This window comes from Amborella trichopoda, chromosome 2, assembly GCF_054954075.1.
Source record: "Amborella trichopoda isolate Santa Cruz 75 chromosome 2, AtrichopodaSantaCruz75HAP2 v2.0, whole genome shotgun sequence".
Lineage (NCBI taxonomy): Eukaryota > Viridiplantae > Streptophyta > Magnoliopsida > Amborellales > Amborellaceae > Amborella > Amborella trichopoda.
The window spans coordinates 57,934,172-57,950,926 of NC_142337.1; the positions used below are offsets into that span (position 1 = coordinate 57,934,172).

Here is a 16,755-nt window from a genome sequence, read left to right on the forward strand (position 1 = left end):
CTACTTTTATAATAGGACGCCCAAAATTTCATCCACAAAATTTGTGTAGAAAAATAATGAAAAATAAAATAGTGTTTCGCACGACATTGTGGTGTAAACAATCATAGCCCCTCGATTTAGATTGAACGTTGGGATCAAACAAACATTTCCCAAGATTCAAAGCCACAATATAATAAAGCAAGAAATTTTCTTTTCTTTTTTTTGGGAAAGAGCTAATAAGCAAAAACTACAAAATACAAGAACAAATTTGCCAATATTTACACGGCAAAAACTCCACATGTGAGGTAAATTTTATGGGAAGCTTTCAATGTTTCTATAACATAAAACTTATATACTTTCCCTTATTCAACCGTCCATTATGAATGGAGGGTTAAGATTGTCCCAATCACAATATCATGTCCCAACACTATTTTATTTTTAATTTTTTTCTATAAACTATTATAACACCAAATTTTTCACGTCCGATTCTCTATCAAACTCGCACTAGAGAAAAATATATAAAAAATATTTTTAAAAAAATAAAATGACCAAAATACCCCTAAAATTTTCAAGGGGTATTTTGATTATTATATTTTATCAAAAAATTATTTCTAATATTTTTAATAGGTGCGCCCCAATGAAAAGATGACGCGTATCAAATTTCATATTCATAAATTTTGTATAAGAAAAACTAAAAATAAAATACTTTGAGACGTCAGATCTAAGACCAAATGGTCTCTCTTGATCAAAATTGGACGGCTGGATGGTAGGAGAATGATAGTTCTTCTATGCTGTAGGGGAAGCATAGAAACCTTTCCCAAATTTCATTACAGGAAAATGAACTCTTTTGTTGATGGTGGGGTTTCTATGAGTCAACAGACTCATACTATACATATGCGGGCCCCCTTTTAAACCATCTTAGAAATGGGTTTTGATTCTAAAATTTTAGGGATTCATGATCTAAGTTAAGATTGTTATGAACATAAGAAAATAAAATAATTTTTTTTTATATTTAAAGTTTTTTTTGAAAAATTTTCTACATCGTATAACCCTTGTGATTTTATTACGACATCCATCTTTAAGATGGATGTTGGTGAATTAGGGAGTTATTGCGCTCCTCATGAAGGACTTTTTCCAAATTAGATTTAAGAAAATTGTTTCATGCGGTTGGACCGCATTTCTACTGGTCTAGAGATATAAAACATCAATCTTAAATATGGATGCAAATAGGTGGTCCATCTAAAAACAAGTGTAACCGATGGTTCAAATGTTTTTTTAATGTTATTATGATTTCTAATTTCTATTTTTTTTTTATCATATTCATGATCTCCATATTAAAGAATATATATTTTCTAAAAATTAAGATTAAATTCTATTTAAAAAATGTATTTATCGTCTACAATATGCAGGCTGGCCGTATAGAAAACGTCTCCTTATATTTAAGAGAACAATTCAATCAATGAATGTGAGTGACCAACAACTTTGGGCCATTTGCCATGTGTCTATTTTTGTTTCCTTTCCCTAATCTCTAATTTCTTACCTTCATGTGAGAGGGCGGCACATGGGCAAGCATGGAGCAGAGAGAGTATAAATCTTAACTACCAAGCTTTTTAATTTAGGAGTTCAAGCTTTGTAGCATGGGTGTGGTTTCTATAACGTTGCAATCTTAAACAATCCAATTAATGTGCACCTCCCAATTTTATCATAACATATATTTTTGGTATAAAATTTTTTTAGAAGTATCTGAAAATCTCTTTTCATATCTAATTATAAAATTTTAAACTTCAAAAATGGTTAAAATCAAGTAGATCTATAATGAATAAAATGTTGCAAGATGAACTATTTCTGAGACGCAAATTCATTTTTTTTTTCCATATTCACACATCTCGGTGTCAAGATGATCAATTAAAACGTTTTTCAATATTAAAACAACTTTTTTCCATGGATTTTTCAGGTGCATGTGTAATTCTACATTTTAAGGTTGCAACCTTGTATAAACTTTTTCCTTCTAACATTTATGTTTGTGTGTTAGATTTCGTCTGTCCTTATTCATAACTTTTCACATAAACTTTCAATAATAGATTTTTCTAAGCTGGAGATGTTTCCCCATTTACTTTTTTATTTAATACTTGAGATCATTGGCATTAATGCACAAGTCCTTTCATAATAGGAGTAAATTAAAAAAAGGTTGAGGTGATGATGATGATGCTTTGATTGGGAAAGTTTAAATTTAGATATAACCCACGGCTTGTATCCATCTTATAAAAAAAATGGTTTTGATGTCTCTCGGGGCATGATTGATTTAGGGTGTTGATGTCTTGATTTAAAGAACCCAATTAATTGAAAAAAAGTTGTGATGATGATGATGCAATAATTTCAAGAAGCGGTGGATTAGGAAGTGGCCACTTCATGATACTATACCACTTCTCATGTTTGAAAATAGATAGTTATGGGAAGTGCAACACTATAGTTATGGGAAGTGCAACACTAGTTTGGAAGCTGGAGCATCCGGCAGCCTCCAAAATCACGTTAAAAATGGGGGTGACAGCGGGTCCTGTCAGGCCGGACCCGGACCCGGACCCGGGCCCGAAAGAATGATATGAGATCCGAATTCATTGTACCCGGAGCCGACCCAAAATTAAAAATATGTATGTACTTAGCTAAATTTAAATATATCTCATATATTTGGACCTGAAAAACATTATGGGAGCCGGACCCATTGCATGCTGACCTTTGATTAATGCTCATATATGAAGGAGAGGACAATTGATTCGGTCATACGGCGAGATAGAGAGAGAATGGAGATCTACCAAAGCAAATCTAGGCCTGCGCTTACCCTTCTTCACCCATTGTTGCATCTTGAACGTTTAAATCAATGTAAAGAAGATAGCAGAGAGAGGATATATATATATATATATATATAGACCTAAGCCTTCTCCACAACTCCTTCCTTCTCTTGGGAGCCTCCAACGATCTTTTCCGCCTTCTTCTCCTCCGGGACCTCGAATGCCGACACCGGGAAGCTCCTGGAGAGACCAGCCGGCGTCTTAAACGTGAACTTTCCGGTGGGAGGATCATCCACATAAATCTCACTCAGCGTAATCCACAACATCAACTCCTTCACCTTCACCCCTGTGACCTTCTTCATCCTAAACTTCTCGACATATGCAGTCACCTCAGGAGCATAGGAAACAAGCTTCCCAACCTTATCAAAATGGTGCTGCTTACTCTTCTTCTGCTTAAGCCACACAAAACCAGTCTCCTCTATGTACCCACATTCAAACACATCCTCTAAAGGTAGGAGGCAATTGGGCATGCCCACTTCTCTGAGGAGTTCTAGGGACTTGGCCTGGCAAATTTCATCGCCATGATAGATTTGGGCCTTTTCTTTGAGTTCTTTAGAAAGCAGAGAAGACATGGTGGAGATAAGGGGTTTTCAGGGTGAATTTTGGGAGGGTGAGGGGTGGACTATTTGTAGAGGGCAGGGGGCATGGGGTAATAAATATGGGGGGTTGGCGTTGGGGTTTGAGTAGGGGAGGTGGGCCTATCAGTGCCTAACATGGTATGATTTGGAGTGGAAGTTAGAGAGAAAAGGTATGTGGGGGTAGCTGTCGGGACAGTGATGAGGTTTTATTAATGGGGGCTTGTTTTGGTTAGGGAACATCGACTGTTTAGCGTTGTAGGAAAAATCGAATCGGAACGGTTAATCGGATATAGTTCTTGAAGCGGTTTTAATTGAATAAGTCCTCGGCGTTCAAGAAATATTAAAATTTTTTTTAATGAAATATGAAAAGTATATTTAAAGAATGATTAAAAAAATTATTTAAATAAAGTTTAAAATTAATGAAAAAATTGATTGAAGTTGAAAATTAATGAAAGTTTTAATTTTAAAGAATCATATTGTGCGTATGGGTATTTTTAATTTTTTTTTTAAAAAAGATGAAAAAAATGTAAAAATGAATATTAATGACGAAAACAATTTTCAATCTCTTTGATGAAAACATTAAAAATACATCACAAATAAAATTTATTATTTTTTAAGATTTTATATATTTTTTTAATTTTTTTTTAAAAATACTAAGATAGTCACCAAAACGGCCACGGGTTCTGAAACCGACCTGATTTTTTCTTGAATGCGAAGTAGCGTTTGGACAGTCGGAGAGAATTTAGAGGGAGTTTACGGTTTACTATTTGAGTAGAGAGCTAGAGAGAGAAGGGATTTTATATATTATTGTTTGTTTGGAGAGAGAGTGTTACGTTCCCTTTACTATATGTTAGCAGAGTGCCTGAGGAAGAAAGTGGTAGTTTTAGAATGTGAATTTAAGCGGAGATGTATAAAAGTTTTTACATGTAAATGGCATTACTTCTTGGCGTTTGTGAGCGAGGAGACGCAGAGTCCTACCAAGAAAAAAGTGGGAAACCTACTTTTGGGAGAGAGATTTTCTGAGTGAATTTGGTAAGAGAGAGAGATTGAGATTTAAATTTATAGAGAGAGAGAGAGACTTTGGTTGTTTTAGACTAAATTCAGATACAAGGGAGGGGAGGGGTAAGGAATCGAACACTTGCAGCTTTTGTTTGAAATTAATATGGGAAAAGTGGAAAGAACGATAACGTTGTAACGCTAAAGATTCAAAGCCACCGTACGTATTGTAATAAAAGCTTTCTACGGATGGACACCTTTTTTTTTTTTTTAATTATTATTATCATTTAAATGTTATTTTCTTCTAAAATTATGAGAGCACCCCTCGATGCGACGCTTTTTTTGCCTTTTTTTTTTTTTTTTTTGAAGTTGTCCTTCTGAATACCAGGTAGTTGATGAACCCCAAATGCTATTTAAATGCAATGTGCTTAAATTAAAAAAGGGGGGTATATAAGTTTACTTGGTAAAAATACTTATTTGGGAGATTTTTTTTTTTTTAATTTAAAATTTTGGAACCAAATAATTATTATTAGATTATTTTTTTAGAAAAATTTCGTAATGAGCCTTAATTCCTCATATTATTTCATGGTAGACCCTCTTACCTTTTTTCTTTCAAGCGGCATAAAGAAACTCTTAAAGATTTCACAATGCCCTATTATCTCTTATCTCCATTTTTTATTGACTTTTTTATCATAAAAAATAACCTAAAAAAATCAATAAAATAGGAAAATAAGAGATGAGGGGGTGTGGTGAAATATTTAGTGCTTCCATATGCCGCTTGAAAGAAAAACAGAAGGATAGTCTACCATAAAATAATACGAGGAATAGGGTTCTATATGAAATTTTCCTTTATTTTTTTAAACGTTAAAATTTGAGTTTTCTAACACTTAGATTTCACCCTCTAAAAATTTGAGGGTCTCTGCTCAATCTTGAGACATTATGTTTTTCAAGTGTGTAGAGGGTGCAATTAGGAATTTTTTATTGAAGTAAATGGTTGAAGAGGTTATATCCTCACAATTTGGATTCTTTAAATTAATCCTGGTGGTTTTACAAGTGGGAGTAGATGAGCAGTATATTCCCAAGGGAGTATAAATTCCTTGTGTGATTAAAAAACAATATTTTCTCAAGATTGAATAGAGATCATCCAATTTTTAGAGGATGAGTTCTGAAAGATGGACTATGTGATAACGCTCGGTGTGTATATTTAAAAATTTATTTTTATTTCACCAACAAGGTCACTCACAATGTCCAATTACAATTAAATTTCACTTGAAATAAATAAATAAATAAAAATAGGATCTCACTTGCTACAATCTAAAACAAAACTTCCACAATAATAAAAAATACCTAGACTCTTTGCTTTATGGGAAAAGAAACATAACATGAATAGAACTTTAAAAAAAGTAAAATTGCCGGAGATTACCTCAACCGAGCTTAGTATACCCCACGTTGAGTCTTTTTCTTCCGATGGTGCTCCGGATCTTTGATCGGTCTATAGATTTTTCTTTTTTACGGTATAACCCAATCAATACATGTGGATCTCGATCTAGAACCACCCACATAAAGTGTCAATACTTTAATCTAATTCGAGCCCTGGCTTGACCCTTATGAGAGATAGAAATCAAAGAGATGAGAGAGAAAACTACTAGCTAAAGGAAGATCCCTTTGCTACCCAAAATCACAAACCAATTAGCTTGATGTAGAACCCAAGAGATAGATAATCAAGCTAACCTAGGGTGGGGCATGCCCTTTAGAGAGGTAAGAGAGTTCTTTCATAGATTTTTCATGCATTAGGGTTTGCCATAAAATCATAGGAGAAAATCTTGACCGTCGATCTAAAGAGACCTGTGTAGTGAGAGATGTGAGCCATCCATTTTCTAGATCCACCATCAAGATGCTAAGGTAGGTGCCAGAACCTTATCCCCCACTTCTTAAACCTAGTCCCATCAAATAAGTAAAATAAGGAAAGTATTTCTTTACTTTTTTTATTAGTAAATATGCATTCCTTATTTCACAATCAAAACTTTATTGATTATCAAGTTTTTTAAAACCACATATTTCATTCATTTAATGCAAGTAAGCTTCTCTCCACAAAAGAAAAGCCAACTAGCAAGCAATGTGTTTCTAAAATCTTTGGTAGCCACTCATGGGCCCCACCTAATTGTCCCATGTGATTAAATTGGTCTCCACTAATTATGGAGGGTCCCCATATTTTTCAAAAAAATTATTTTTAATTTTTAAGATTTTTTAAATAAAAACTTTAGAAATTGAATTTTTCTTTATTTATAAATCCAAATGACAAAATTAACATATCAATAGATTCACAAAAAATTCAAATAAACATTCTAAAAATAAAATAACATAAAATTAATTAAAAAAAATTAAAATTTTGATGGGAATCAAATCCGAATAGGTCTAGGATTTAATCAATACATATGAGCACTCCATCTTCAGCAGTAGACTATGATCCACATTAGCTTTCTCAAATTGACACAGCAGTTCTCATGACCCACTATCTACTGCAGGGGCTCAGGAATAGACTATCAAAGTTAATCAATGAGCTAGAGGACATAATCTCAGTATGTGGATTTCAGGTTCTCCCTTAGAGACAAATCATGTTCTGTCAGATCATGACACAACCATGACTCTATGGTGCATAAGGGTAATCTCTCACACATGTACATGCTTCACCCTCAATGGTGGATTACTATCTCAGTACGACTAAATACATTCTATGTACATACCATATGATGATATAACGATGATATTTTAGTCTGTCATTATAAATTATTCATCACACACAAAGGTCACACAGTCCATCGGTTATCATCTGAGCGTACTCGGACCTCATCAAAGACTAACTCACTAAACTCTCCTTGATTTTATCTCTATGCCTAAGTAATTTAGGTTTTCCAACTCGGCTGTCCTAGTATGTCAAGCCAAGTCCGAGTATCGACAAATTGCATTTGCCTAGTATGATCCACAAGAGAAACACACTATCACGGAATTTATGATTCATTTATTTAAATGTTTATAAAATCGCTTTCAAGGCTTTTAAGGGCTGCATAAACCCAATAAGCACTATGTATTAGAAAACTCAATTTTAAAATTTTAACTTGAAAAATAATCATCTAGTGATAAGAAGTGTGTGGTGTAGTGTGGTTATTGCTAAACAAGAGGGAAATATAAGGAAAGAGATAAACACCATGGTGGAATGGGTTCTCCTCGTAATTCCAAAAAAATTAATTTCAAGTGGTAATAAAAGTACACACACAGGTGTCTACCTAAAAATCTTTTATAATAAAGCAAGAATTCAAGAAAAATATTTTTTTTATGTGGAAGAACTAATAAGAGACAATTCAATCAATGAATTAAGGTAACCAACAACTTTGGCCATTTGCCATCTGTCCATCTGTATTTCCTTTCCCTAATCTCTAATTTCGTGCCATGTGACCTTTGTGTGATAGGGTTGCACAAGTGCAAGCATGGAGTAGAGAGAGAAGATATCTTAACGTCCAAGTTTTCTAATTTAGGAGCTCAGGCCTTTTGGCATATATGTTGGGTTGGCTTTCTAGCATTTATGTTGTATTAGATTTCACGTCTCCTTTTGTACAGCTTAAACTTTGAATAGCTTTTTCGAAGGTTGAGATGCTTCCCCAGTTTTTTCTTCACTTATTCTTGGGACCGGCGATTTAAAAAATGTTGGGTCGGCACGGAATCGTTCGGTTCATCCCGGGAATTGATCACCACGCGCTAATTCTATCAATATATAGGAAATCATCCAGGTATATAATAAAATTGGCAATTTGTTGAAGTAAAACGACGTTTTGCTACAGTAAAAAATACCGATTCACTGGTTCGGACCATTTTTTGGCCAGTTCACTATTTTTGCACGTGTTTTTCTACCAGTTCATTATTTTTTCCGCACAATAAAACGGCAATCCGGACCCCCGATTCCCTTATATGACCCAGTTTCTACTAAACCCGATCTGGATCACCGATCTATGTTTTAAACCATTGCTTGAGACCATTGGCATGAAGGCCCAAATCCCTTTACAAATGGGAGTTTGGAGGCTATCTCTTGGCTGGTCCTTTTTGCTTAATTGGAAATTGTAAATTTAGATCGAACTCCTAACTCATATCCATCCTACAAAATTTTTTTGGTGTTGATGTTTCTCAGGGAGTGATTGATTGAGGGTGTTGATGTCTCTCAGGGCGTGATTGATTTAAGGAAGCGGTGTATTAGGAAGTGGCCACTTCCTGATACTGTAGCACTCCAATAGATAGTGATAGGAAGTACAACACTATCTTGGAAGCTGCAGCATCCGACAGCAGGGAATGCTTTCATGCCCCAAATGGAAGCCGCCATTTTGGCAGTTGACGAAGATGCGGCTTCCAAAATTCTGTCTTCCTAAAATCAAACACACCTTAGTAGATAACTAGATGAATATGTTGAGTAAATCCGGTTTATGTGCATTGGTACCCCAGCTGTTAAATGGACTAGAACTTCAGTACTATGATTAAATGAGCAACTTGATTAACCTCTATTGTGCACAAGTCCAACTAGGAGACACTCCTAATCCGTTTCAGATTTTGAGCCTTCTAAAACAGTACAAAGCGGTGTTGGAAAGAGCGGGTCAGGCAGGGTGCTCAACACCCTAGGCACTAATTTCCAATCAGATAATTGGACTAGATAATCCGGTCCATTATTGAAAACTATAGTTTTAGGACCCCCAAATTTTGGAATCTGACTTACTCAATGTAGGAACCTAAAAAAAAGTTAAAAGAGTTGCATGGGCACTTTGGAAGTGCCTGAAAGATCTCACACCCCAAAAAAGGCATATGGTCCAACTTTTAGATGGTCAAATATGGGAATATAATTCAGTGATTATTTTTTGAATTACTTATCAAGTGATTCTAAAATGGATCCTAAAATCCCATATTAAAAAAATTCTACCGAGTGGGCCTTTTGCTCAATAGAGCAACTTCAAATTTTGCTCCAACTGGAACACGGGATAAGCGTTCCCCAAGTTTTGGGAGCAATAAATGTCATTGTTAATAGGTCCCAATTGACCCCTTCAAAAAAAACAAATGCAACGTTGATTGCCATCATGTAAGCCATCTTTCTAAATTTTTAACTAATCACTACTCTAGTATTGGGAAATTAATGTCACATCCCAAGAATTTACAATACTATTATTCCTGAGATGTGACGGACAAAACATATATACATCTATTGATAGGACAAATTTACAGTGGCGAGGTCTTACATAGTAAATAAAGAAAGCTAGCACAACAATAGTATCTTCCAAGGTTGATCTTGACTAGCACTCAAAATGAATCCGTAGTTATCCTGAAAAAATGTTTACCATAGTTTGATGAGTTTGGCTACTCAGTAAGTGATCATCATAATCCTAATAATCATGGTTGAAAGATATCAATATTTTTCAAAATGAGATCTATTAACAGAAATGCATCAACAGTTTCACTTTCAATAAATGCATAATTAAGTATAATCCGAGTAATTGAAATGCTTATAACACTTTTAACGGCAGTACATTATTCAAAGGATTTCACAAAATACCCTACTGACGTCCCAAGTAGGTCACCTATATACCCCATCAGCGTCCTGATGGGTCCACTTAATCCCTATCGGCGTCCCAGATAGGTCCACTTAATCCCTGCAGGTCCACTTATACCTCACCGGCGTACCGGATGAGTCCACTTAATCCCTACCGGCGTCCCAGATAGGTCCACTTATACCTCACCGGCGACCCGGATGAGTCCACTTGCATACTTAAATTATTTCTAAATCTCTTTAAACATTCGAAAGCAGCAATATCATGTACTCAACATATCACTGAAACCATTAATATGAATTTCACTTAAACCAGTAATAACAGTCACTCTCTATAATATTTCAAAAATAACCAATCAAATATTTTGGGCTCAAATTTAGAAAGGTAGCAGTTTATAAAGGCATTCTAGCATAATTGCCAATTTAATATGTATAGAAAAACTCTTATAAAAATTCAAGAATACGGAATTATCGCAATTTATGGAATATCAATTCACAAATAAACATTTCACAACAATACTATAATCAATTACAAAAATGTCAATTTTTAAATAATAAGGCAGTCATTTGCACATGAATTTTACAATGTCTAAATATTCAAAACAGTAGAAAGAAATATCACAATTTTACTAAAAGCAGAAATATCACATTTATTTCTAACAATAGACAAGAAAAATAAATAAATTTATTTTTCTAATTTACAGCATTCAAAATTTCTAACGTAGATAAAATATCACAATTTTTATTAAAAAGATTATTTTTCAAGATAATGAGGTCACGTGCGCATAAAATTTATCGCGCCTAAAATTCATGATAATAAGCAGAAATAATTATTTCATTTCATTTTTAAAAAGAATGGATTATTTTTCGAGACAATGGGGTCACTTACACACAAAACTTATAAAATAAAGATCCTGGACGGAAATATCACTATTTATTAAAAACAAACTATTATTCAGGAAGACGATGTCACTTACCCACAAATGTTTGAGAGGAAGCTTCCGATAAAAAAATTCGGTTCGAGAGAGGAGTTCACTGTGTTTCGACCAGAGAGAGAGAGATCTCAAAATTTTGTTTTAGGGTGGGAGTGCTCACATCCCCTATTTAAATTCTTATAACGTATTATTATATTATTTTATTACGCTCTACCTCATACCTGAGGTGTCGCGTTAAAAGTCTGTTTTTATCGTACGAAAACCACGTCCGCTAAAGGACGTTGCCAGCTGCAAGCAGCAGGAGGCAAAGCAAAAGTTAAACCAAAGTAAAAGTTTTGAAAATAGTGATGGTCCCCAAGGACCATCATACTCAATCAGACCATCACCTATTAAAAGCATTATTTCCCCCTTTTTTTTTTTTTTGAAATTTTAGGATTGTTACAATTAATCACATTACTTTATAAGAGATGAACAATTTAACACTTCATCCGTATAATTTCCCAATACTTTATAAGAGATGAACAATTTAACACTTTCTGTAATTTTTATTTAATTTCAAAATACCTCTATGAAAAACAATCTTGAGTTGGAATAGTTTCAGATAAGATAAATGTTTTCCCTTCTTATATATCATCGAAGAGGGCCTTGCAACATAATGTCACTCCTAAGAATCAATTTTAAGAAAAAGAAATCATCATCAGATGACAAATTTTCAAAATTCATGATAAGCAGTGACAAAGTTTTACGTTTGCTGTTTACTTAACACAATGCACCTCTTTTACTTTGGCTTGAATAGGTTAGGGGAAACATAAAAGTTCTCACCGTTCTTTTTTTAAAAAATAAATACAAAACATTTTGTCTGCCTAAGGTTGGACTGACTGTCTACCTTCTCCCCCATTTTTGGGGGCCTTGTAGTCACATCTGTTTTGCCCTAAATATGACAAACATGTCCTCTTAGATTTTTTCTCCAGCAATTCATGGCAGAGGTTCACCCCAGAGTAGATTGTTTTCTAAGGAGAAGCCAATGTAGGTTAGTATACAAGTAATTTTTCTTTTTCTTTTTAAATGAATCGCTCTGTAATGAATTCTATAGTTTATGTACATTTAAAATATATTGTTTAATACCAATGTCCAGAAACTCGGCTGAGTCCAAGTGAACATGCCAAGCCGAGTACTTGGTTAAAACTTAGGCTAATTAAAAAGACAAAACAATTATAAAAATTATTCAAAATTATGGAACCAATGTACAGATACTTAAGATGTAATTTGGATGTTTTTGACAATGATTTGTGAGCTGTACCCTATTTTTGTATTTTCCTCCCTTTTTGGAATTTTTGGAATAATCAACTTTTCTAAACTCATGTTGTACATAACATGCTATGAACTGCTGCAATGCCTCAAAACACAAAAACTGAAGTGAGAGATTGCAAGTTCTTGCAGCCTCAACAGAAGGATTCCTTAAATTCGAAAAGACTTGGACAGTTCTATCCATTCAAAGCTACAATTAAGTATTCACAAAGAAAAAAAGAAGAAGAAGAAACAAGTTGTGGACATATTTCAACATGATACTTATATATTGGAAAATTCAAAACTTAAACAAAACTTAGTAACAATTTGCTCTTCACTTAAACCATCTAGGTAAATACTGATGCATCATACCACCCAACAAAACCGCACCATCTTATGTCCAAGTAATTGGTTCAAGAACAAGATCATCTAATGTAAGGTTTGGGACATCAATTTCAAGTTGGTCATCAAGATCATAATCTTCTGTAGAAACATCCCAAAACTTGGTTGGCCCTTTCCTGCAAATACCATGAACATTAGGTTCCAAAAACAAGTTCTATGTAGAATTATACAAGGGAAAGCAAGCTATAATCCTATGGACAATAGGACACCCTATGAAGAATGGAACCATAGTTGTCGGGATCTCCCAATATAGCTAGGGCTACAACTATGAAATTTCACTTTGGTGCTGCAGAAAGGGACCTTCAAGGGATACTAATTTTTAAGTTTTGGAATCTCGATCCCCACTATTAGGGATCTTGATAACAACCTCAAAGAACAAGATAATAACCAAACTGATAATTTTCTTAATTTATAGCTAACTGATAACATAATTATACTCTTAATATAGTTGCATTGCTTTATTGGTTACAAATAAAGAGATCCCCACTTTAAAGGTTATAAATATAGTCTGAAACTATGGATACTCTTTAACGTTGGGATCAAGATTAGGATCTCGATCCTTAACATTTGGAGACCTAGACCCCTAAAATTGTAAGGTTTATGTGGCCTTTAAAGGCCTTATGAGTGCTTGTAAAGTGAAATGATATGGTGGAACATGAACTCAGTGGGAGTGTGGTCCCTCGTGGACCATACTAAGCAAACGATGGTTTGTTAATACCAATCTGTGCTTAACGATCTAAGCCAGTCGGTTGGAAAAAACCCATATTACTTGGGCATGTAGAATAAACCGATGAGGATTTATAGGTTAGCCGTTGATGAGGTCGGAGAACATGCCCGGATGAGTGAGCCGAGGGACTGTGTGACCCTTGTGTGATGGTGGCCTACAGAGACAGGGGTCAAAACCTCATTCATGTACCATCACACTGCATGTATATCAATAGATCGTTCAGGAAAGCCAGAAATCCACTTTTTAGAGTGAAGCGTATGCATGTACGAGAGATACCCCGATGCGCCATAAAGCTGTGGTCGCATAAAGCCTTGGTGACCTTGACTTGTCTCTACGGGAGGATCTGTAATCCACAGATTGAGATTGCAACCCTTTGGCTCATCCGTCAGACTTTGGTGGCTCACTAATGAGCCCCTACTTAGACTGTGGGTCATGAAAAACATTGGGTCTATTCGATAAAGCAAGTGTGGTCTGTAGTCCACATGTGAAGGTGGAGTGCCCCATGATTGCAAATTAAATTCCTTAACCATATGGATCCATTTCCCATCAAGTTAATTTAATTATGTTTGTTTTATGATAGAAATTATTTTAGAATTATTCTTTGAATTTTTATGAGCCAATTGATATTTTATTTATACTTTTTTTGGACTTATAAAAATGAAGCTATTGATTTTACAAAATTATAAAATTCAAGTGATGTTTAGAATTTTTTTTGATAATTTAAAATTATATAAAATATCTTGGAGGGGCCCATAGTGCACATGGGCCCACCATGTGTTAAGTGGGTGGCGCCCACATGTGCCACACATGGGTAGCACGCTCCACCTATTGTATTCTTTATTGAAATTTAAGTTCTTTTATGTTTTGGTAATATTATGTTATGGCATGTGATCAAATAATATATGAAATATTATGACCATATATTGACCAAATATTGAAAGTGTATATTGACTTAATATATCTTTGGAATATTTTGTAAAAGATTATGGAATGCATAATATTTTAATTAATTTATCTAATTTCTATTGATGGACAAATGGTTAAGGAAAGGGAGATAATAGTCCATACACCTTCCATAATGTTGATGACCCATCTATGAAATGGATGACTCAGATCTCTCACCCCACAAGTCACCCTTGATCGACGGTTTATGTTCAATCTCACAATAAGAGGTAAGCCAAGGGAAACCTTAAAAAACCCTAATCTTGTTCAAGCCTATAAACAAGAGATTGTCTCTACCCAAAATCTCTACACAGTATCTTTATATCTCTCTCTTAAGAAAGTTTATCTCTCTCATGTTTGATCTCTCTCTACCATATTGTGAAAGAACCTAAGGGTTTAGGTTATGAGTTATTCTCTCTCCTATCTCTCAAATATGGCTAAGAGTTTTAGGGTTTAGCAAAAAGAGAGTCCATCTCTCTCAAACAAGGTTGTTAAGAGAATTCAACTAGGGTTTGAGTTTGTGATCAAAAGGGTTCATGTTCCATTGATGTGACTTGGCCAAAATTTGGTTTCCTGGTTCGAGATTGAAGGTAGACTGTTGATACTGCGCCATCAGATGGTGGTGACTCGGTGTGGGGTGTAATAAGTCCAGTTGAGGTAATCTTCGGGACCCTTGCTTTTGTTTCTTGCAATCTTATCTTTTATTCTCAAGCATAGTGCATAGTTGTTTCAATGACATCAAGTTGTTAAGATCTTGGTTTTATTGTTATGTTGATTTTATTTTGAAATTTATTTTATTATAATAAAGACCACATGTAAGTGATCTTTTACCAAAAAAAAGGGGTGAAGAAAAAAATATATATATAGTCCCCAGTAAAAGATCACATAAGTCTTTCTTTCAAAAATATATGCATTGTAGGGAGGCACTCTGAACCCTAGGGATATACCAGCATGTCAAGATCCCCTACTCTCAATCCTAATCCAGCTCCAGGTCCATTGGATCACCACTCCCCAAAAAACTAATGGTGTACAAAGAATAGGAACACCATTGTGGCCATGTCTTAATCTAGTGAGCCCTACTCTCTATTCATGACCATCCATCATTTCATTGGACAGTAATGACCCACTGGCAATGGTTTTCCAGTGGCTTGTTGCATTATACTATACTTCCCCATGCCAAATTATTTAAATTTTAAAAAAAATCATCCAAAAATGTGCATACATGTATTCCTCCCTCCGCCTCGACATCAAATGTTTGGTTGCATGGACAAATATCAAGTCTTCCTTCCATCACCTTTTGGGTCCATTACTCACGAGCTCACAGATGAGTGAGTAGTTATACCAGCTTCTCTCACAACAAGATGAAAAGGCTTGGTGAGAGAGAAATCTGAATGCCAAAGATTGGAGCAGGGGCATAGAGTATCCATGCTTTGCCCACCAGTGAATGGGCTCATCATTATCTCGATCAGTCGGTATGAGTTAAAAGTTCTCCATCCACTAGCCAGTATGCCAAACTGTCCATGAACCTCAAGAAGCTTTTCAAGATCAGGAAATAGCCTCTTTAAGCATGCAATCCTATTCACTAATACATTGGCATCTTGATGAGGTGCTATCTTTTCCATGCATTTGCCTTCTTCCTTGAGCCATTTGAATCCATAGTATTTAGAATTCAATGAATAGGCATTTCCCATTTCTCTTCAAGGATTTCATTCACCACATTGAAAAAGTTCGGTTTATCGAGAAATGGGCCCTTCTTCTCATGTTCAAATGTAGCCATCTTCACGTTTTCAATTATTTCAGCCTTAGACTTGATGAAGAACCAGTTCATCTCCATTAACATAGTGAAGATAGGTGAACTGAAATCGGTAAGATAATCGATCCTAACCCATCAAGAATCATCCATTATCATGTCCTTGTGATTTGAGTAATTTCCAATTTGTCCTCCACATAAGACTCCCAATTCGGGTCAATCACCATAGGACATAGCACATCCAACTTAAATCGCTTTGCCATCATAGTCGTTGCTGCAAATCCAGTTTCAAGAACTCTTAAAAGGCTCAGTACAGGGTACCTGTTGTACATTATGCATCCATTTGGATTTTCCAGTGCAGAACCCCTAATTAATCTTCATGTCTTGCTCAATTTCCACAGCTTACTATTAGGTGATTTTACTTCCCCACTGGAAGTGCAACATATCCTTTTCAAACTGTACACCACATAAGGGGTCCAGAAAATATGAGGCTGGACTTTCACCGGTCCCAATCCTACAATTTTACAAGCCAATCATTAGCTCTGTTTTTTTTTTTTTTTGATAATGTTACATAGGAATGGAACTTGAGACGTAGTTATATGAAAACCCAACTATTGCCGCCTTGACCCAAGCCCGATTCCTATACAAGCCAAATCGTTATCGGTGATAACTTGCAAAACATTCTTCGCACGAATTTGGTTTATGACATCAACTGTTGGGTTTATATGACCTTTA

General features: G+C 35.0%; 1 protein-coding gene across 1 annotated transcript; it reads right to left on the bottom strand.

The window, feature by feature from the left end:
- Positions 1–2,905: 2,905 nt before the first annotated feature.
- Positions 2,906–3,397, bottom strand: LOC18436599 (uncharacterized). Its single transcript, XM_006846824.4, has one exon. The coding sequence runs from the start codon at positions 3,395–3,397 to the stop codon at positions 2,906–2,908; it is 492 nt and encodes a 163-aa protein (XP_006846887.2).
- Positions 3,398–16,755: the final 13,358 nt, after the last annotated feature.

Excerpts from the sequence above, each read along its gene's own strand:
- LOC18436599 (XM_006846824.4), bottom strand. The coding sequence starts at position 3,397 with ATGTCTTCTCTGCTTTCTAAAGAACTCAAAGAAAAGGCCCAAATCTAT.